At 41.2% G+C, this 22344-nt stretch overlaps 1 protein-coding gene across 1 annotated transcript; it reads left to right on the top strand.

Annotated features, from left to right (window-relative positions):
- Positions 1-15561: 15561 nt before the first annotated feature.
- On the top strand, positions 15562-22285 carry chrng (cholinergic receptor, nicotinic, gamma; the record flags this gene model as incomplete). Its single annotated transcript, XM_080034073.1, has 12 exons — positions 15562-15625; positions 16802-16938; positions 17036-17080; positions 17287-17411; positions 18121-18276; positions 19119-19216; positions 19299-19499; positions 19826-19940; positions 20038-20152; positions 21182-21446; positions 21847-21980; positions 22064-22285. The coding sequence occupies 12 exons, from the start codon at positions 15562-15564 to the stop codon at positions 22283-22285; spliced, it is 1677 nt and encodes a 558-aa protein (XP_079890199.1).
- Positions 22286-22344: the final 59 nt, after the last annotated feature.

Here is a 22344-nt window from a genome sequence, read left to right as displayed (position 1 = left end):
GGCTAGGTTAATCATTAACATTGCAGGTCAGCACTTACAACACTATTCTGCCTTACATACGCAATCAATGGCCAACCTGTATGCAAATCCACATATGGCTACTATCTTGCTATTACCTTCTTCTCTTACTATTGGCTAAACGCAAGGAGCGTTTCCATCTGGATGGAAAGAAGTGGTAAACTACTCATCTGAACAGAAACAGAAAAATTGGTGAGAACCCATCAACTTATCCCAGTTTACATATATGTAACTCATGCTGTACACAGTAATGATCCTTTTCTGACTACTTAATAACTTTAAGTGCAGCAGGTGCAGGGACCAGTGTGCAGATCACAGCTTAGCGAATGGTTGACTGCACAACACTGTGTGTGGTTGCGTATGCATGTGTGATTGTGTATGCACACATGAGTGCGTGTGTTTGCTGTGGTCCAGGTAATGGTCTTTTCGCGTCTACTTCTCTAACAAGATCAACAGCCTCCATCTGGCTAACGTTTTCCCCGCTCATAACAGCCAAGTAAATGCCTGGGCAAAATGAGGTTGTCAGAACACAAACAAACAGCAAAGTAAAATGTAGCACCCCTCTGAGACTCAGAGCTGTGGCGATGAGGAAGCCTGAGAAACTGCATGTTCAGCTTTATCAAGGAGGTAAAAGGTAGATAATGACTTCTACACATTATGATGTGGTCGTGTGTGTGTGTATGTGGTTTTATTTATAGTATATCAACAAATGACACAGCAAGAATGGTGTAAACATCACATATGCGCTAAAGTAGCCTAAAGTTCTGTCTAAAACTCAAAAAGAGATATAAAAAAGCAAACTCATATATATATATATATATATATATATATATATATATATATATATTTAAAGCATTGTGTAAAAGGTGTACACAAATCTTGCAGAGTGAAAATTCAGCATTTGCACTGTGAGGTTGATTTCTTCTGCTGGGTGTTTGCAGTCGCATAGCTGGCCAAGAGTTAGCTTGGTGGCAACACTGCAGTCCCCTGATGCCAGTTACAAGCTCCAGATAACATGCAAAACAAGCATTTAGTTTGTTTCACTTACTGTACGGTTCAGCGCAGTGTCTGATAGTGTGCCTCTGTGTCCAGTCTCTGCATCACTCCACCTTCATGTCTGCTCCGGGTTTCCCTGCAATACAATGATAGGAGTTTTCCTGGTAACAGATGCTGCTCTCTTTCCTCTCTCTCTCTCTCTCTCTCTCTCTCTCTCTCTCTCTCTCTCTCTCTCTCTATAAATATATATATATGTATATATATATTTCAGTTTCCCCATAAGGGATAATTTCAAAGAGTCATATATTCAGATGTCAGACATTACAAGTATAATTCAAAACAGTCCCGGGGATGAATAGTTTGCATGTACTAAAAGATCACAGCCAATTTAACATATTGTGAAACATCTAAAATCACCATCTAAAGATGGTGTTACTGCATGAAATGTATGTTCATCAGTATACAAGACCTGTAAAATGTCAATGCCGTGATCAATCAGCAACATGCAGCTCGGCTCTAACCTACATGTCCATATGAATGAAAAGTCCACTTACCTGCTCTGACCTGAACCACAGAGCTGGTCAAGACTATGATCCTGAACCTGCCGCTCAGGCACAAGCTAATACACAACAGTAAGTGAGGCAGAGTCTGCTTTTCATCCAGACAATTGGCTGTGATGGTAGCAGCACCATAATTCATGCTTAATGGCTTGGCAAGAGAGGATGGGGGGGGGGGGGGGGGGGGGGCGGCTCCATGTGTTCTACTAACAGGTCAGTCCAACAGCAGAAGCAGCAGGCGTGAGTACCAAAGAGGCAGCACCTCCTTGTATGTTCTCCATTGTAATGAGTCCAATGCTACAAAATAATAAAGAAGAAGAAACAAACAGGCCAACACTTTAACATTGAAAATAATGAAAAAATGTGTTTTGGAAACTAAGCAAGTTACAATAAGATGACCATGCTATTTTATCGTTTCATATTTAAGAAATGTTATGAAATGCTATTTTAATGAAAGAGGAACTTACTTTTGCTGTTATTGTTTGCCTATTTTGTTATTACTGTATCTCATTTTATCTTTATTACAGAACAGTGTTTGGAATATATAACTGAATAAACAAACTGTGAATCAATTATGTAAACCTAATGCTACTTCACATAGGTAGGCTACTACATATGTTTGAATATTTAAAATCTTTTTTAATTTGTAAAATTACTCTATCTCATTTAATTTGCCTTTACTGTAATTATTTAGATAAAACATAAATTGTGATTTAAAAAATAATTGTTGGAAGTTACCATTGATTTGATTCTGGTGTACCACAGGATGAAGAACATCAATGCTATGCTCAGGCTAAAAGGTAACTGACCTATTTTAACTATTTAAACACATGATTAATAAAGCCAGCTACAAGTTTGTTTTTCTGAAATGTTTGATCTGCATTTGGTGTGTGTGTGTGTGTGTGTGTGTGTGTGTGTGTGTGTGTGTGTGTGTGTGTGTGTGTGTGTGTGTGTGTGTGTGTGTGTGTGTGTGTGTGTTTGAGAGAGAGAGATAGAAAGAGACATAGAGAGAGAGACAGACAGAGAGAGACAGAGAGCGAGAGAGTTTGGTTAGGGTGTCCCACACTGCCTCCACGTGGCCTTTTTCCATTATCAATTTATGCCATGGCCAATTAAGATATTAACAACTGTAGACTATACAAATATTAGGCTACAGTCTTTACATATCATGTTTTCCTATTTTATTTTTTTGCCTATAGGCATTTAACAAGTTAAAATAAGGGTTTGCTTTGTATAATAACACAGAAGAATAAGCTACATTCTTTTATTTTTTAACATTTTTGTTGGCGTTCACTTTGCCGCATATTAGCCTATAGGCTAGTTTAGCAATAACGTTAGATGTTGAAGCTCACAAAGAGGAAAACCGATCAAACTAAAACTTGTTAAAGCATTCATTATTAAAATAACTAAGATAAAACTGAATTATAGTTTAACTGTTTGTTGCACTAGGGGACAACAAAAACAAAATAGGCCTATTATTTGCACCCAGCAAAAACGAGGTGAACACAGTGGTTTCTAAATAAGGCTTTGGTCTGGTTAATCAGATAAAAAAAACATTTTAAATTATGTTAAAGATTACTAGTGAATCCCCAACCAAATGTTTTTATATTTACGTTGTTAGCTAACCGCAGGTTAATGTAACAGCTGGCTTTAAGTAATCATGCTTCCATCATCAGAGGATAGCCTGATTGCACTGCAATTATTCAAAGGCTACTGTAGTTTCAATGTTGTGTCACTAGATGTCAGCCTTTGCAAATCACTTATTGGTTCAGGACTAGAGTGATCTGGAATTACTTAAAATAGCCTAAATCTATCCTTTCAGCATTCTTTTTTGGGTTTTATTATATGTTCCATCTGTTAGTTTAGCCCATAATGAGGCACACCAAGAAGTTTAGAGTAATGTTCACCTTTGCTCAGCTTGAAATCTGTTAATTTGAAACATTAAAATGATTGCCAACTTGGCTGCAAAGGTGGAACTATATATAATTACATTGTTTTTGTAGTGTAGTGTTTGAAAGCTTAATTAAGGGACTCAGTAATAGGGTTTATGTATGCATGCCATGGACAAGTGGAAACAATACCTGGGCCTTCTGTTGTCTGGGACATTTGGTGGCATGTTGTATCAGATGGAAGCCACAGGATCACTGGAAATCACTGGTATTTTCACCCTAAAACTTCACTCAAAGGTCAAAGATAAAATCCTTCCTATCACTGACCATCAAATCATCATTCTATAAAGGGCCCACACACCCTATGTGTTTGCTATGCTGAGGAACCTTCTTATTGTTCATTCATAAACATACACAAACAGAACCTCAAATATGTCGCAATTTGGAGTCTAATTTAATTATAAAAACATACTTTTATTTCTTAATGCTACTCCCGATTGAGTGTTTTTATTCAATAGAAAAACATTGAATGACCAAACAATAGGAATGTGTAGTTGTATCATTATGTGTGAAATAAAGTATCTTAGTAGTGTTTCCATATAGACTATAGAATCAACTACATCATCATTATCACTCCATTGAGGTAAAGTGCATGTTTCATTATTGAACAGTTGGTGGCTAATGTGCATTTAATGGCAGTTAATGTGGTTGTTGAGGTCATAATAGATCTAATTAACAACATGTCTAACAATGACCCATACAGGCCTGTGCAGACGAGCTGCTTCTGCTTGACTATTGTCGGGGGGTTCAAGTGTCTGTCTGTGCTGATATGTTGGGAACCTTTTCTCTCTTGCGTACCCCACTGACCTAGATTTCAATTGTTTTCTGCCTGAGACAATGGGAGAAATGGTTTCATAACTGAACACAATACCTGGGTGTTATTCAACACGATTGTTGTTAAGGTTCTCATTGTGGTGTGATTGTGTGCAGAGTATTGTGCGTTCTCTTTCTGTAACCTGCTCAAGCAGTCCCGCAGTATCTCTTGTAGACGTTTCTACCGATGGTGGTGCATTAACATGATTTTTTTTTATAACCCAGCCAGTTCAATCACTGCTGTTTCAAACACTTTTCACATGATATAAACAATCTTTCTTTCATAAAAACGTATTTTACGGAGCAATTTGTGACTTAACAGTTATAACCTGAGAGCCAAATATGTACTTTGCCTTAAAAACAAAATCTCCTCAGATGGTTGCTAAATTAATCTTTGGTTTATCGACCAACAATGTTAGAATACAGTGCAAAGCCCCAAAAATGTCTTTGCACCTCTCACACCTGTGTGTGTTACACGTGTTTGCTCACTGCTGGAGACTTTTCAGTTTAGGTGAAGCAACTTTATTTATATCGTACCATCCTTTATTAATATTGAATAAGTGGCAATTCAAAGTTCTCTACATAAGAACGACATTAGAGAAGCATTCAAAAACACAAAAATAGAATAAATTAGATAGAAAAATTATGAATGAATATAAAAGACCAAAAATACAGATACATTCAGTACATTAAATGCCCTATTGGTGATACCAGTTGACAGCTTTCTGAGGATCTAGAGACCTGCTGGTTTTATTTTTATCCAGCAGATCAGAGGATTTTAAATTATTTAGATACATGATGTCCATAAATCAGTGCTCTTTTACAGGGAGCTAAGAAAAACAAACAATTAAACTGTTCCATTATTTATAGAACAAATGTTTTGTCTAAGTATATTGATAACAATCTAGGCTATTTCTTCATTCACCAATTCATCACAAATTGAGTTTACGTAGATTTAGATTGTGTGGCTTAAATTAAAGCCATGTTTAGGAGAAACGGGCAGAGCGCTCCATGCTCGGTGGATAGATGAAGGAAGAAGGCAAATTGATCAAAGGGACATCAAAGGGAAATGGATGGAGGCAGGGAAGGAATGAAAGAGTGCCGCCCATTTGTCCCATGCCGTTCCCGCTCCGCTCCGCCTGAGCCTGCTCTCAGATCTCAGGGCCATTGTGCCGCACGGGTGCATGGAGGGAGCTGGGGTACATTGCACACAACAAAACACACACACACACACAAACACGCACATACTCACACACAAACAAATGTCAGAGAGCAAGGCTTGAAAAGGAATAAATGTATTTCTTTCCAACTTGTCTAACACAAACTCTGGCTCCTCATCATCTGTATTCTGTATCTGAAGCCTGCTTTTATCCTTGTGTATGTTTGGTTGCTACTTGCAGTATTTTTCCTCCACAATCAAAGCATTTGAATTCACCAGTCTAGGCTGCACAAACTTTTGAGCGAAACATAAACACACAGTCACACACACACTCTCTGACACGTACTGTATGTTGTTGTCAGTGTGAACTCTGCCGTCAGTGCTGGCTTGTGGCAGCAGTGGACGGCTCTCTTTGAAAATGCCCTGCTGGATTCGGGCCGCCACTCTTCTTTATCGTTCGGCCAGTTAGTTGGCTCAAAGTTGACTCCAATTTGTGCTTCTCGTTTGGGTTACTGGTCGGCACAGACCTTTGAACTTTTTCTGTTTAGTTGATATGCCTAAAAGAGGTACTTTTCTTCATTTCAAATGAGGGTAAATAGGCACATCATCAGAAGTAACTATTTTGGTTCAATGCGCAGTCATTTTAGAAAGTAATCAACCTGGGATTTGAAATTTCTTAATTTCACTTTCTCATCACTTAAAAATCCTAACTTTTCCTATTTCCTAGAGATCCTAGCTTTTAGTGACATTCAGCTTTATTAAAACAACTGGGGTGGTCATGATGCTTCATATATTCACTTATATGTTTTAAAAAAGAAGAGGTTTCTGCTCATCTTAAAGATGCCAAGCTACATTACACAGACTTTTGATATCAGCTCAGGAATTCTGTGGTGTATTTTTGTTGTTGTTGTAAACACACTACAACAAAAACAATGTTTTAATTTAATTAGCAAGATATACATTATTTGTAACAAGACTACTGCATTGTTTAGTGAAACTCAGTATGTTTTTTACTATTGTTTCAGCAGACACATCAAACAATTTGAGAATAAATGCTTAACAAAAAATAAATGTTTCGATCTGTTTGACATATTATATCTTTTGGACTTTAAAAATACACCATGTCCATTGGCACTGTGTTTTTTTCTTACTGTATCTTTATGTAACAAAAGCAGAGTTCAGCAGAGAAAGACAAAAGTGATGTGAACTGACAATATTTTAATGGGGGGGATAAAAGACTGTAAGTGATCAATGGAGGCGGCGACCAAGTGATGCCCGGGGCCTGCCTTTGATGTGGGCATCCTCAGAGGGATGCCGGGGACAATGCCCTCTTTGAGGGGCATGCAGAATGGCAGACACTTCCCTCTCCCTCTCTCTCTCTCACTCACTCTCTCTCTCACACTGTCACTCAACCTCCCTCCGTCTCCTACCCACACTGTGTTTCTTTGCTTCAGATGCTATTCCGTCCCGTTCCTCTACTCCACTGTCACATCAGCCCATATCCTTATCTGCATAACTTTCTCCCTCGTTTCTCTCACATTAATTAATTCAAACAACACCCCCTTCCCTGCCGCCCAGCCAATCACTTTGCCTCTCCCCCTATCTGTATCTCTCTCTCCCTCCCTCTGCCTCCTTTCATAGAACCAAACCTCTTTGTGATGTCCAGCCTTGGCAAGTTGCACCCGATTTGCTGTCACAGTCTTAATGAATTCATCTGTTTGTGTATTGGCCATGGGAGCATTTATCCCTCCTCCCTTCCTATCCACCCCCCCTCCCCCTCCCTACCTCCCTCTTACTGGTGTTCCCTTGGGGACTCTATATATACCAGGGACCACTCCAGGCACCTATTGTTCCTCTAAGTAAACTTACAGACAGATGCCCTGCACCACAGTGTGGGAGAGAGCCCGACGAGTCAGGAGGACGGAGACATTTAGGAGCAAGCACACAGTGAGGACCTGGAAACGCTGCTAGCCTCATCTCCAAGCTCCTCTGCATCCTCTTGACTGGTACCGCGTGTCTCCTGCACGTTGTCTGCTTGTTGTCATTGTGGAGTCTGATGTTCTGACAGCATGCTGCTGCTCATATCACTGCTGCTGGTGGGACTGGACTGTCTGCTGGGAGCCCCGGCAGGTCGAGAGGTCTACAGGATGCCCCAGAGTGCACTCAAAGGTAATTCTATTTTTTTTTTTATTGTTTCTCATTATGGCAGTGTATGTTAAGAGTAGTGACAACAGTAACTGTCAGCAACTACAATTTGGATACTTCTTAATACTTAACTGTTGCAGACATCCTCAGAAGTAGCACTAAACAATTAAAAACGACTTGGGGTAATATGCATTACTACAACATTTCTTATAGACCAATTTTTAACATTTTAATTCAATGCATTACACTGAGTATACTGCAATCCAATGCTGGGGATGCTGTGTTGCTTCAAAAGTGTTTATGTCTTTGTTGGAGTTAAGCAGACAAAGCATCTGGTAGTCGTATTAGTTCCTAGATATCCCAATACTATAAGCTTGAATTGAGAGTGTCAAACACAGATTCACAGCAAATCTATAAGTTGTTTAATTTCGCCATATGGTTGCTTTAAGTTGGTTGACAGCTGACATGCTAAGATATAAACACTATCTGCTTCAGTGTTTTAGGCTACTGATAAGTAGCAAGTGACTAACCGTATACAACAGATTCTGTTATGCTTTGCATTTCAGCACTCATCTTCATAACTGTTTTCAAAGAAGTAAATAATTCAAATGTTATCACATGGGTGCTTTTTCCTTACATTGGTGTTATTTTTGCACATTCTCGGGCAGGCTTGTGACAGAGCTACTAGAGAGAAACGTGTTAAATCCTGCGATAGAGCAACTTGGTGAGGGACCTCTGCCGTTCTCTGGTTGATGTGCTGAGTACAGCAGAGCTTTCATACAACCGGCTGGTGATGGCAATGTGTGTTTGGAGTGTTTAGAACAAGGGACTCAGAGTCCCAGCCACCCTAGGGACTGCCAGCCCGTGCCCCTACGGCCTGTCCCTGCCCGCCAGCCTCTGCCAGCTCAGCCCTGGCCTTCTAATTAAGTCTTCAATCTGCATTGTTGTTGTTAGTGGCCTATCCTGTGATGTGCTGCGGCACAGAGGGGGGGCTGCAGGGTCGGCGGCCCGATTGATGTGCGTCTGCAGAAGCCTCACCAGCGCGCTGAGCGTGAGCTAGCTTCCCTAACACGCTGCCAATCAGCTCAAAGAGCAGCATGAGAAACAGGGGGCTTCTCTCACACACACATACCGGAAAGCAGCACCAGTTAGATTCATTCCTCATACACATAGTGTTCCCACAGTAAACGACAGTCTTTTATGTAATGGCCTATTCCTATAAGCCCCATTTTTCCCTCTCAAGCTTCTGGTGATTTTGTCAGAATTCAGTAAATGTTCATGTTTTGTTTATTTCATACTCCAATCTTTACTATGAAATATGCTTCAATTTGTATATTAACCAGCTGTGAAGATATGTACTGACTAACCTTGGTGATTGTACTGCAATTTCTTGTTAGGTATCGTCCAACATAAAAAATGATACAATATATCTGCATATCAGCCTTCTCATTCTTGTGTGCATAGCAGTGCATTTCTTATCTCTCGTTACAAATTTCTGTTTTGTGCTCCTCTGTAGCTCTGTCTGATCGTGGAACAGTGGTTCTGGAGGCGGCCATGACTAGTGCCCTGTCGGCTCTGGAGCGCACATCCAATGAGAGGAGTCGGGCTGAAGCCGGCTGCCGGGGCTGTGTTCCCTGTTTATTTCAGGACTGTGGGCAGCTCTCTGGGTCCTGCTGTAAGTAAGACATTACTCCTCTTGACCTTTTTCATTCTTGAGCATCTTGAGTCACATTGTCAATTATTCCCAATGAATGCTTTCTTCGTAAGTCCATAACTTGTTATATCTCCAACAGCATCTCCTGCCAGTGCCTTATCAGAGCCCAGTTGTGATGTCATCAGCAAGGCCCAGAAGCTTCTAGATGAAGCTGAGCGGAGCTGGGCCCTGAGCCAGGCCTGTGCTTACTATCAGCACCGCTGCCCGTCTGCCGAACTGGACAAGGAGAGCTGCATCAGGATCATGGGTGAGAGTTGCAGCGCCCGTGTCCTCCAGTGCAGCCTGCTTAACACAATGCAGAACCTGGAACCTGCTACACAAACGCATGCACAGGGTGAGGGGATACATGTGTTTTTTTTAAATAAGTATTCTTGCTTTCATTTCGTACAGTTAACTATTGAATGTAAGAATGTAAATTTCATGAATTATAGGAAAAGGTACCTGCCAAAATATTATTTGAACTGCCCATCTATGTTTAAATAAGTGTTGCTCTTGAGGTCAGATTTTTTGACCATTGCTGTCTCTCCGTCCCAGCAGCAGTGTGTGGTCAGAGGTCGTCAGCGGTACACAACATCACACAGCCTCGCTCCAGGATTGTGGGTGGCTCCCCTGCTCCTCCGGGCAGCTGGCCCTGGCTGGTCAACCTGCAGCTAGATGGTGGCCTGATGTGTGGCGGGGTGCTGGTGGACAGTTCCTGGGTTGTCACTGCTGCACACTGTTTTGCTGGGTGAGTGTGCATGTGGGCATCACCATTTTCAGCAACTAATTTTTTTGATTTGTGTACAGCATTTGGGATTTTTTTCTCCGGCTCTAACTAATGGTTTCTTTTATTGTTCTATTGACCTATACAGCAGCCGTAGTGAGAGCTACTGGACAGCCGTGGTGGGGGAGTTTGACATCAGCAAGCCTGATCCTGATGAGCAGGTTCTCAAAGTGAATCGCATCATCCCTCATCCTAAGGTAATAACCATGTGGGATGAAATATATTTATATATATTGTATGTATATATATATATACTGTATATAAATATATATCTAGTGGGATGAGGATAGACTGTATTATCTCGCCCTCACACCTCCTTATTCAACAAGATCAGTCCTTCAAGTTATTCAACCAATCAAACTTTCTCCTCTTCCTGTAGTTCAACCCAAAGACATTTAACAACGATATAGCCCTGGTGGAGCTGACATCTCCTGTGGTCCTGTCCAACCATGTGACGCCGGTGTGTCTCCCCTCTGCCATGGAGCCCCCTACTGGCAGTCCCTGCCTGGTGGCAGGCTGGGGATCCCTTTATGAGGGTGAGTGGGTGATAATTGGAATGGATTATCAATTCAAAGCATAGTTTTTTTTCTGCATACAAATGTATAAATAGCTCATACATGCATTTTCTTTTTCTTTTGAGAGAATATGTGCTGTCAATAAATACTGAAGTTAGCAACTTAACTTCAACTGAAAACCAAGCTGTAATCATCATATAACATTGTGCGTTTCTGTGCATATTCTTCTTTACAGACGGCCCATCTGCTGATGTAGTGATGGAGGCCAAGGTGCCCCTGCTGCCTCAGAGCACCTGTAAGAGCGCCCTGGGCAAAGAACTGGTCACCAATACCATGCTGTGTGCTGGCTATCTCTCGGGAGGCATAGACTCCTGTCAGGTGAGCGGTGCAACATAACTTTGTTTTGTCTTATTTGGGAAATGTCTTCAGATCAACCTTTTTTAATCATTTTTCACGTGTTATCTGCAGGGAGATTCTGGAGGCCCCCTGATCTACCAGGACCGAATCTCAGGGCGGTTCCAGCTCTACGGCATTACTTCCTGGGGAGACGGATGTGGGGAGAAGGGCAAGCCTGGAGTCTACACACGGGTGTCTGCTTTCTCCGACTGGATTCAGGCTGAGATACAGAGTGAGTTTGCATCAACAATAAAACGCCACAGAAAATTTTGACTTACAAAATACATCTAAATATTTAAAAATACTATCGTCAAAAATGCAATCTATGCTTTTATTTTTTTTAGAGTCGTTTGGAAGCAGGGAGCCGACATGTCAGGAGCTTCTAAAGACAACAGAAATGACGGAGGAGGAGCAGAGGTCAGAGTTCAGCTCTCTCTGTCGCTTCTACACCCTGACCTGTCCTGCTGGTCAGTCTGCCAGCGATTGCCGCCGAATGGCAGAGGACAAGTGCCTAAATCGCTTCAAGAAATGCCGTGAGTACTCTTTATTCATTAAGCCTCATGTATGTAGAACAACAACTGGATAAGCTGTCTGAATATTATTTTTTATGTCACTGAGATTATGCTGTAGATGTTTCTAACTTGTTGCTCATTCTCTGTCATCTAGAGTTGCGTTCATTCCTGCAGACCCTGCTGGACTTGCTCCAGAGAGCTGAGGACTACATCAGAGACAAAGTGGACTTGACCTTCTTCACCCAGACTCTGCCTCAGCTGGTGGAGCACATCTACAGCACAGCGTTTACTCACACCAGAGAGAGGAGGGACCTTGGCCTCAATCATGGTATCAAGCAGATTAAAGGTACATGACAGACAGATCATTTTTATTCCGTTTTCCATCCAAGGTTAAATTGTATTGATTGCTTATAGATAGCCATGCAAACACTCATTCACTTCCTGCAGTGTTTAGCAGTACAACCTTGTTTCCCCCTCTTTGGTCACTATTGTAACAGGTGTTTCTATTACTTGCAGAACAGCTAGGTGGAGCTGTGGTGCCAACAGAGCAAAGTCCCTCTCCAGCTCCTCCAGTCTTATTCAGTGAGGTTGGACCCTCAGTGGATGACTGGGAGAAATACCTGAGAAACATGGCTGAGGACCTGGACAAACAACAACACACTGACACATCCTCCACACCAGCAAGGCAGGAGGACAACCTGTTCTTACAGGTAGGTTTTTTTTTGATTCTGTTTTTTTTCCCTCCTTGTTTTTAAATGCAGTCTGGGAAAAGTGTTTTGACATGGATTTATTTGAAGCAAAACCTAAAATAAAACGTCCTGTCATCTCCAGACAGGGGACTCCACAGTGCATCAGCTGGAGGGAGAATTTCAAATTGTAATCTCAGCTCTGCGCTCCAAGTTTGACTCGAGAGCTGCTCCTCCCAAGCTGCACTTGGACACGGTCTACCTCCAGGAGGAGTCTTCCAACAGTCCCCCTTCTCCTACACCTTCCACCGGGGCCGAACCGGTCCAGCCCGGCCCCCCCTTCTCCTCTTCCTCCCAAGAATCCGAGCGGCCTTGGTCTCTTCTAACGATCTTGATGAACGAAATTCAGAATTTAAGGACAAAAGATGAAATTGTGACGGAAGATGTGACACAAAGCCAAACCTCCTCCGATAGAGACGCTTTTCCTGAGGTGGAATGGAGCGCCACGTCAGAGGATTTTACTTTTGTCGAAAACGGAGCAGGAAGAGACTTCAAATCCTCCGAGCAGTCAACAACCGTCGCTCAGCCGGTCACCGAGGGGGCTCGCACAGAGACAACCGCCGTGCCCAGACAAAATGCGTTCACTGTGAAGACTTTAAGCCTTCACAGAAAATACAGGAGCCTTCTTCGTAAGAGGCAGCTACCTGGGGCCAGTGGGAAAAGTAAGTGCCTCACCCAGTTCTGGCCAAACTTTTCATTGAGTAACTTTTACAGAATAATCTATGTACTATTTGCTCATTGGTAGATGTTATTTCTCTGATGAAATGTTTTCGTTCCTTTCCTGTAGTTTGTCCTGGAGTGAGAGAGTCCTCACAGCAAGTCAGACAAGTCAGAGACTCCTACAGCTGGGTCTTAAGCATCCCAAGCAAGAACCTGCGCATGAACTTCCTAGAGGTGAGATCCTTTTTCCTTAAGATGTAAATGTTATGAAAACAAAAGCTTTAAATAAAAATATTTTAACTTGGGTTTGCTCTTTGGTTCAGGTATTAGTTGATCTGAGCTCCAAGAACGATAGAGGACTTTACCAGGCGCGGGTCAGAGCTGTGGTGGCAGGACGACCTTTGACCTTCTACAGTCTTGTGGGCCTGGAAAATGAGTCATTCTACCGCAGTGTGCCTAGGATCATTGCTTTGGCACTGGAGGCACTCAAGACTTAACTTTATTATCACGCCATGGGAGATGACATGAAAAAATACTCTTAAAGAGACAGAACTATCCTCGTCAATGGACAGAGAGAGACGCACATGAAACGCACACCCACACAAACTTTACTCCTCCTGTGGAAAGCGTTATTTTGTTTTCCCCATCTGAGAGCCTGACTGCGGCTCTAAGTGAAAACACAACCGTGAATGTATCAATCCAACTCTCGACCACCCATCACGCCACAGGATTGTCTTTATGTGGTTCGGGATGCAGCCTTGTCTAACTTATGAACCTGTACAAAATGATAAGTTATTCATATCGTCTTTTGCAAAGGTTGAGCCTCTTGTGAAGCACACAGACTGTATATTGTTCATATTCTTACCTTATTCCTACTATATTTATTTGTATAGATAAAAGCATTTGTATTTTTGTATTAAAAAAAGAAAATTTAAATAAATCTATATATGAATAAAGTGTTAATAATACGATGGCATGTTGTTTTGAATGGTGTAGTAATGTCTGATATTCAAATGAGCTGACAGTAATGCTGCTAATACAGCAGTATGGTGTACAGCAGCTGTGCTGAGACCCAAACATGCTCTCTGTGGAGACATGTTTAGATGCTGATAGGTTCCTCTTGTGCCCCTAAATTGACCTCAATTGGCCGGCTCTTTAAGGTTAAGCTTTCCCATCAACACAACAGCTGCCGTGCTGTGCTGACCACTACCTCGCACCTCCTCCCTGTCTTTACTCTTTATTTCCGGGAATTGTAACTGGACACAGGAGTGGGCTGGCGTTGAAAGTGTCTTACTATCTGTCATGAGTCAGAACAGTGCTCAAGTAAACACAACTCCTGGTTGAGGAAGTGACACTTTTACCTGCAGACAAGCTCTGTCTTAGTGGCATGTTGACGGTCGTCCACTTCGCTGTGTTGGTCGCTAATTCTGGGCAACTGTTTGGCCGTAGTGATGAACGGCTGAAGGGGCCCAAACTAATCAAAGTAACTTTACAGCTAATGTCTGACTGCTCGCTAATCTATAGTAGTTTTCCACCCGGTCCTAGGTGCTGAAAGATGGATATGCAGGGGTATGAGGGGAACAGCTGAGAAAAGCCACACACATACTTCTGCTGAAACGCATCAACTCCCGCCTCTGGCCTGTGTGTTAATGTGTCTGTGGGAAGTGTGTGCAATCATGTCAGTAGCAAGTATTTTTGTGACGTGCGCACACACACACACGCACGCACGCACACACACACACACACACACACACACACACACACACACACACACACACACACACACACACTGTAATGACATGCCACAAATGTGTCAGCAACCTCAGCAGAGCCTGGTCCGTCATCACAGGGGGTGTGCTGTAAATGGACAAGACTTATCACCTGTTCTTTTGTGTACTGTATGGCTCTTTTACATTTCTGGCATGCAGACACACAGAGAGTTGTTGCTGTCTCACTGTCTTTATCGTCTAATCTGTCTGTCTGCAATCCTTTTTTATTGTCTGTAAAGAACACATTTAACCCTGGCTTCTGATGGAAAATGCTAGCTTTAAATATCTCACTACTATTCTAAATTGGCCCCTTAATGAATCTATGAGTTATAATACTTTGTTTGTGTGGATGTCTGAATGACAATAGACAGGTGCAGTGGACAGGATTGCAACATAGACTTTGTGTTATGAGAGTGTACCTGAACACAGGGGGGCAGCCGAGAACTGAGTACAATGCCCTAAATGAAGTTCCCAGAGTGTGTGCATATGTCTGTGTGTTGTGACAGCTGGCTATGCAGTACTAGAAATACACTCTCGGATTTAATTTGGAACAATCACCAACTCCCCTCCAACAGCCCCCAACCATTCCTCTAAACCTCATCCCTCCCATCAGCCCGAGCCCTGACTTTATGCTGGGAAACACACAAACAAACACACACACACACACACACACACACACACACACACACACACACACACACACACACACACACACACACACACACACACACAGTCCTACACTCATGAACATAGGCCATGTGCCAGCAGCTCCATCAAGGAGTGTCCATGTGTATCAGATTAGTGATCACAGCTTTGTCTCGGACAGCGCAGCAGCGAACACACATAGTAATGGATTTTGGATCTCCACTCTCTGTGTCACTCTTTGTAATGGTCTTTATGATTTCTGCCACAGGTAGGAACAAAAACAACAACAACGATACAGTATTATTAGTTTCTAGAAATGTGCATGGTGTGGGGTGAATTTGTGTATCATGAGTTTTTAGATTTAAAGACAAAAATATGACAAAGGTACACGCATTCTTCGAGAAATTCACCATTACATGTGACTTTTATTCATCCATCTGTTATTGCAAAAATAAAATCAACGACAGATTAAATAGTGATTATACTAATTAAAAAAAAAAAAATAATAATCAAGTCAATCAAATCAATTTCCACAATGGTTGAACATCCTTTCATTGTATTCAAACATCGAGTAGTTGATTGCATAGTGTGTATGTAGTGTGTGTCGCACTGGAAAGAGACACTCATTTATCTGATTTTTTCCATCAAGAATTAGTGAGCAAAGCACATGTTGGGGAACAAGTTGTTCAGTGATAATATTGTCCCCACTTATTAAAAACAAAGCCTTTTTAATAAAGTGTTGCACTAAAATATTTGAACTCAAACTTTTTGCCATTCCATTGAATGTGTATAAGTATTTTTATTATTTTTATTATTTCTGCTGGGTTAAAAACACCTTTGTCAAGGTTGTTGCATAGATAATATATATAATTTTTATATAATAATATATAAAATGATTGTAATGGGAGGTCATTTTGGGCGAAATAAGCTCTTTTTTTTTTAATGGTCTTAATATGTCCCAGTGAATATGAGAATATGGTTTCTGGTCTCTCAATGTTCCATGTGTCCTAACTGATGCTTATGAATACAGTCAAATACATTGTATTTCCAGCACTAAGCCACTGGTATCCCCAGCCAAGCTGTTTATAAATATTATCTAATTAGGCTTTGTGTGTGTGTGTGTGTGTGTGTGTGTGTGTGTGTGTGTGTGTGTGTGTGTGTGTGTGTGTGTGTGTGTGTGTGTGTGTGTGTGTGTCTTCAACCTTACACATCCAGTTTCTGATGCAGGTTTAGTCAACGATAATATGCCTCAAGCTCAAGCCAAGATTGCACTTTTTTTCTCTAACTTTTGGAGAGCCCTTTTCAGGCCCACGGGAGACATTATAAAACTGTTCTAACAGGTTGAATAGTACTTCACATGACGATCAACCTGGACTTAATACATAAAACTGCCCTTTAAATGTGTCCCTGTTCCTTCACTGACATGTGTGGTGTTTGTCTGCAGCATCGGCGGTGAATCTTGAGGGGGAACTTTTCAAGGATTTGATGAAGGGTTACAACAAGAATGTTCGGCCCATGGAGATGAGTGGTCATATTACTCAGGTCGACATCAAGATGACGCTCACCAACCTCATTTCTCTGGTGAGTCACGTAGAGTCATGGTGTTTTTGGATCAGTGCAAATGGCTTCATGCAGGCCTGAGACTAAACTTTTCTTACCAAACTATCTCTGCTTATAGAATGAAAAGGAGGAGGCTCTGACAACAAGCGTCTGGATAGAAATGGTAACCTTCCACACACACACACACACACACACACACACACACACACACACACACACACACACACACACACACACACACACACACACACCTCACTCACCTCATCTGCTTTTTTTTTTTTTTTTTACTGGTTTGCAGTGATGTTGAATTGGATGATAAATTATAATAAAGTTGGCCAAAAGTCAAACCTTCATTATTTCTGTATGTAGCAATGGTGTGACTATAGGCTCAGATGGGACCAACCACCCAGGTCAGCTCTGTATAGGAACATCACCTCTCAACTACGGATCCCCTCCAAGAGCATCTGGCTGCCAGAAGTCATACTGGAGAACAAGTGAGTGTTTTCACACAATATTACAGTCACTAAGTCACTATGCTAACTTTCACATTGCTATTTTGGAAAGTTCAACTTTAGCACAGAAGAACTATCAGACAAGATGTCCATGACTTCACTGCGTAGCTCAAGACAATAAGGTTAAAAGCTGATTTCTTTTTATTTATTTTTTTAAACATTTAAAGCTTTGAAAAATTTGATTTGGAGGACATTGTTCCTACTTAGTGGATTTCCTTGAAATGATGTTAAGGAAAATCATTCAAAAGTTAGATATCAGTGATGCAGTATGGCAGCTTTATTTTACTGGAGGAACCTGTACTGTGGGTGTATGTTTTACAAATATGTGATATTTGAATGATGAGCGAACCATACAAGACACACTGTTTTTTAAGAAATTAAATTATATTAATAAAATGACTAGAAATCTAAAAAGAAGTGTGAGTATTTGTTGTAAACGCGTTTCAAAAATTGTCTGTACACCATAATACATTCATTGAAACAAAAGTCAATATACTGTGTACGATCAATTCTAAGATCTGAGGGGCAACCCTCCTCTTTCAGGATGTGCATGTGTTTTCATTGATCTTTCAAGTGCAACTTTAATGCTAAGATTGGCTGCGTGTATACAATGAGTACAATATGAACAACTAAGACATAATGGGTCCATACCAGCAAATGTAAGTTTCCCTTTGTTCTAACTTGCGCACAGCGTGGACGGGCAATTTGAGGTAGCACTTTACTGCAATGCACTGGTGTCTTCTGATGGCTGTGTGTACTGGCTGCCCCCCGCCATCTACCGCAGCGCCTGTGCCATCACCGTCAACTACTTTCCCTTTGACTGGCAGAACTGCACCATGGTCTTCCGGTGAGTAGAGACCAGTGAGTTGGTATGGTTGGTATCCGATCATTGTGCGATGAGCAGTACAAAAAAACAGGGACAGATGGAGCGGTAAGCAAAGACATTTTTTTTTTAAACTCCTTGAAACGGATTATAATAATACAAAAGAGAGTATTTTGACAGCTGAAAATAAAAAAAAACTTTACATATTATGGTACTGTAGTTCAGTGCAACTCCAGTGCTCAGGAAAAACTACTTTAAAGTAGTTCATATGGGTCTAGTAGGCTTACAATATACATAATTATATTAAATTGCACGTAATGTAATTTATATTTGCACCAGATATACACACATCATGATGTAAGAATACATTACAGAATGTATAATAGAAATCTAAAGACAATACTTGCATAATAATATAATAATGTAAGTAATAAAGTTTTGTTATAAAGTGATTTAATTAATATAATGCAGCACAGTAGTATGTTACTACTACTCCTATAATACTGTTCAAATACTGTGTTTAGGTTTTTTAGAAATGATAATTTCTACAGATTCCTATATTACTAATATTTATAAATACCATGTGTTTTCTGGGAATATAAAACATAAAAAACCCTAAAAAAACACAAACCTTTGTTGGTTGTTTGTTTACGGTCTAATCATGTGAGGTTGCACTGGGGAAAGGTTGGTTTCTCAACCCTCAGTGCGCATGTCAGTTCTCTTTGTTTCAGAAGAATCTGCAGCATCTAACCCAGGAACAATGCTAGCTTCATTCATGGTCCCTTTTCACCGTCCTGTCTTGTAAAAGTGAATAAATGGTTGTGTTTGTTGTGGTGACCGACCATAAGTCTTCGCCCTGTGTTTAGCTCCCAGACCTACACTGCCAATGAGATCAAACTGGTTCTCAAAGAGGAGGATAACCAGCCGTTGGAGTGGGTCGATATCGATCCGGAGGCTTTTACAGGTATATAGCTAACACTTGGAATCACACTTTATAATACAATGTTCTCCTATCATTATAATAAGCCTTATGATCTTGTTGTTAGAAAATGGAGAGTGGGTCATCAAACACAGGCCGGCTAAAACTGTGATCAACACTCAGTACACCAGGGATGAGCTGGAGCACCAAGAGGTGGTCTTCTTCCTCATCATCCAGAGAAAGCCCCTCTTCTACATCATCAACATCATCGCTCCCTGTGTGCTCTTCTCCTCCCTCTGCCTCCTTGTCTACTACTTGCCTGCCAAAGGTCTTTTTCCTCCCTTTGTGCATCTAAAAGTATAACCTCGGGTAGTCAGACCTCTGTCTCGTAAACCCCATTCAGGTCTGTGGGAATCCAAAGCACAAAAGTTACTATAGACAGGGGAACAAAAACACATTGGGGGTGGTGTTATAAGGAAAACTAATGGAAGTATGTGTGCTTTTTTTGAAAAGAAGTGTTTTCAAACACACAGCCAATTCTACAGACCTTTATGTGTTTGACAGGACAGTGGCCTGGCTCCACAAGGTAACTATCAGTCATTTGGATCTGTTTTTTCGTCTAGCTCTAACTGAATAATGGCTTGAGTTTTGCAGCTGGTGGTCAGAAGTGCACCATGTCTATAGCCACTCTCCTGGGCCAGACTGTGTTCCTCTTCCTCATTGCCAAAAAGGTCCCAGAGACCTCGAGGGCGGTGCCTCTTATTGGAAAGTAAGTTTCATGTGATCACTCCAAGATTTCAGTTCGACCATAGGTGATGGGAAATATTTGTTGAGAAAGATGAGATTTCTGAACCTTTGGTTTGCAGGTACTTGATGTTTGTGATGTCGGTGACCACCATGGTGGTAATGAACTGCGTCATAGTCCTGAACGTTTCCCTGAGAACCCCCAACACTCACATGATGACAGACAGAGTCCGAAAGGTGAGATTGTGTGCCTGTTAGACCCAACCATTTTCTAGATGCCGTTTCCATTCATCATCCACTGAATGACACATACTGGGGAAGTATGTAAAAAAAAAAAAAAAAAAAAAAAAAAAAAAAAAACAGTAAACAGAATGAAATTTCATTTATCCAACTTCAGATACATTAGAGAAAATATGCCATTTGATTCAGCAAAACTATATTTTAATTCAATGATTATACCTCATATGACATACTGCATGACAAGTTGGGCATTGGCATGCAAGACCACGTTAACATCTGTGGAAACAGTATACAAACAAGCCATTAAGATTTTAGATAAAAAACCGAAAACCTATCACCACTGCAATATCTTAAAGAAGCACGATTTACTGAGTTGGCAAAACATGATCAAGTATGCAGACTGCACCCTGGTTTTTAAAATTCTCAACAGACTCGCCCCAGCACCATTGCAAATGTTTATACAAAAAAATGAAAGTAGATCCACCAGGGCAACTTCTCGAGGTGACTGTATTGTTCCTTTTAGAAAAAGTGCCTATGGACAGGCTGTATTTTCATACCGTGCAACTCATACCTGGAACACACTACCCGCTGCTCTACGTGAGCTTCCCACTCTTGGCTCTTTTAAAAAATGTCTTCAAGTATGGCTGCTGGAATCTCAAAACTGTTCACACAATCTATCATAGATTTTAATTTAATTTAATTTTAATTTTATTTTTTAACATTATTTGAATAATTGTTTTTACTCACTTGTTCTGTCGGTGGCATGTTTTTTTATTTTATTTTTTTTATTTATTTTTATTTTTTAGATTGTCTGTTTTTATTTATGAGTACACGCATATGTTTGTTTCATGTGATTGGTGTCGACTAATCAAGGGACAAAGGATGCAAATTAGCACTTGCTACAATCCTGTATATTTACATGTAAATGTCTATTAATATGCAATGTCCCTTTAAATAAACTTAAACTTAAGTCAACAATGTTTTATTTGCCTAAGGATTAACCCTCTGAACCCACTTCCTCCTCAGGTCCTTCTCAACATCCTGCCACGCCTGCTGAGGATGCAGATGCAACCATGGACACCAAACAACCACAACAACAGCGCCTCAGGAACCTGCAACGTTGAGGCTACGGGCCGCAAAGACATGTTCCAGGTGCCATGTCGACGTCGCAGCTCCATGACCCTCATCAGCAAGGCAGAGGAATACGTGATGAAAACAGCTCGCTCTGAACTCATGTTTTCCAGACTCAAAGAGAGGAATGGATTGATGAAAATAGTGTTGGAGAAGCTGCGTATGTATTCAAGTCACGAGTTTGCATAATGTTCTAAGGTCACCTATTGTGCAAAATGCACTTTTTCATGGTTTTTCCAACATTAATATGGGTCTCCATTGTGACTAGAGTTCCCAAAGTATGAGAATAAACAACCCTATCTCTTTTTCTCCACCTTTCTAAAAACCTGTGTTCTAAAACCCCAGTCAGATTTATCTCCCCTATGACGTAGGTGGAGAAGCCTTGCCCTCTCAGAAATATAAAGTTTTTTTTGGACACTACATCATGAAAATAGTTGCTATTATAAACACACATTAAAATGTTGAACCTCAAAAGGAGCATAACATGTGACCTTTAAAGGGCACAAGAAAGTGGGTTTCCTATTGTAACCGTATGAATATCCGGTCTGTTTTGCACACAGATGGTGGGTTGGAGGGGGCTACAGCAGAGCAGCTCAGCACCAGCCTGGCGAAAGCGTCTCCAGAGCTGAAGCAGTGTGTGGCCTCCTGCAAACACATAGCAGAGACAGCAAGGCAACAGAACAACTTCCAGAATGTAAGCTCTGCATTTTAAGCATTTTATCTCACATCTTCTCAGTAAACCTTGTTGATAATCTCCAAATTTTCTCTAAACCCCAGGAGAATGAAGAGTGGTTCCTGGTCGCCCGGGTGATCGACAGGATCTGCTTCATTGTCATGGCATCTGTTTTTTTTGTCGGCACAATTGGGATCTTCCTTATGGGCCATTTCAACCAGCCTCCCTCCTCACCTTTCCCCGGGGATCCCAAGACGTATCTCCCTCCGATAAACAATTTCACTGACCCAACTGAGAATTGGATAGGAGCAGACTTCCTAGGGTGAACCTGGAGAAAACGTTATCCTGTTAAATGTTGGTGTAAGTGAAGTGTAAATCTGACAGT

The sequence above is a fragment of the Ammodytes marinus genome (genome assembly GCF_949987685.1).
Source record: "Ammodytes marinus genome assembly, chromosome: 9".
Lineage (NCBI taxonomy): Eukaryota > Metazoa > Chordata > Actinopteri > Uranoscopiformes > Ammodytidae > Ammodytes > Ammodytes marinus.
This window is presented reverse-complemented; position numbering and strand designations above follow the sequence as displayed.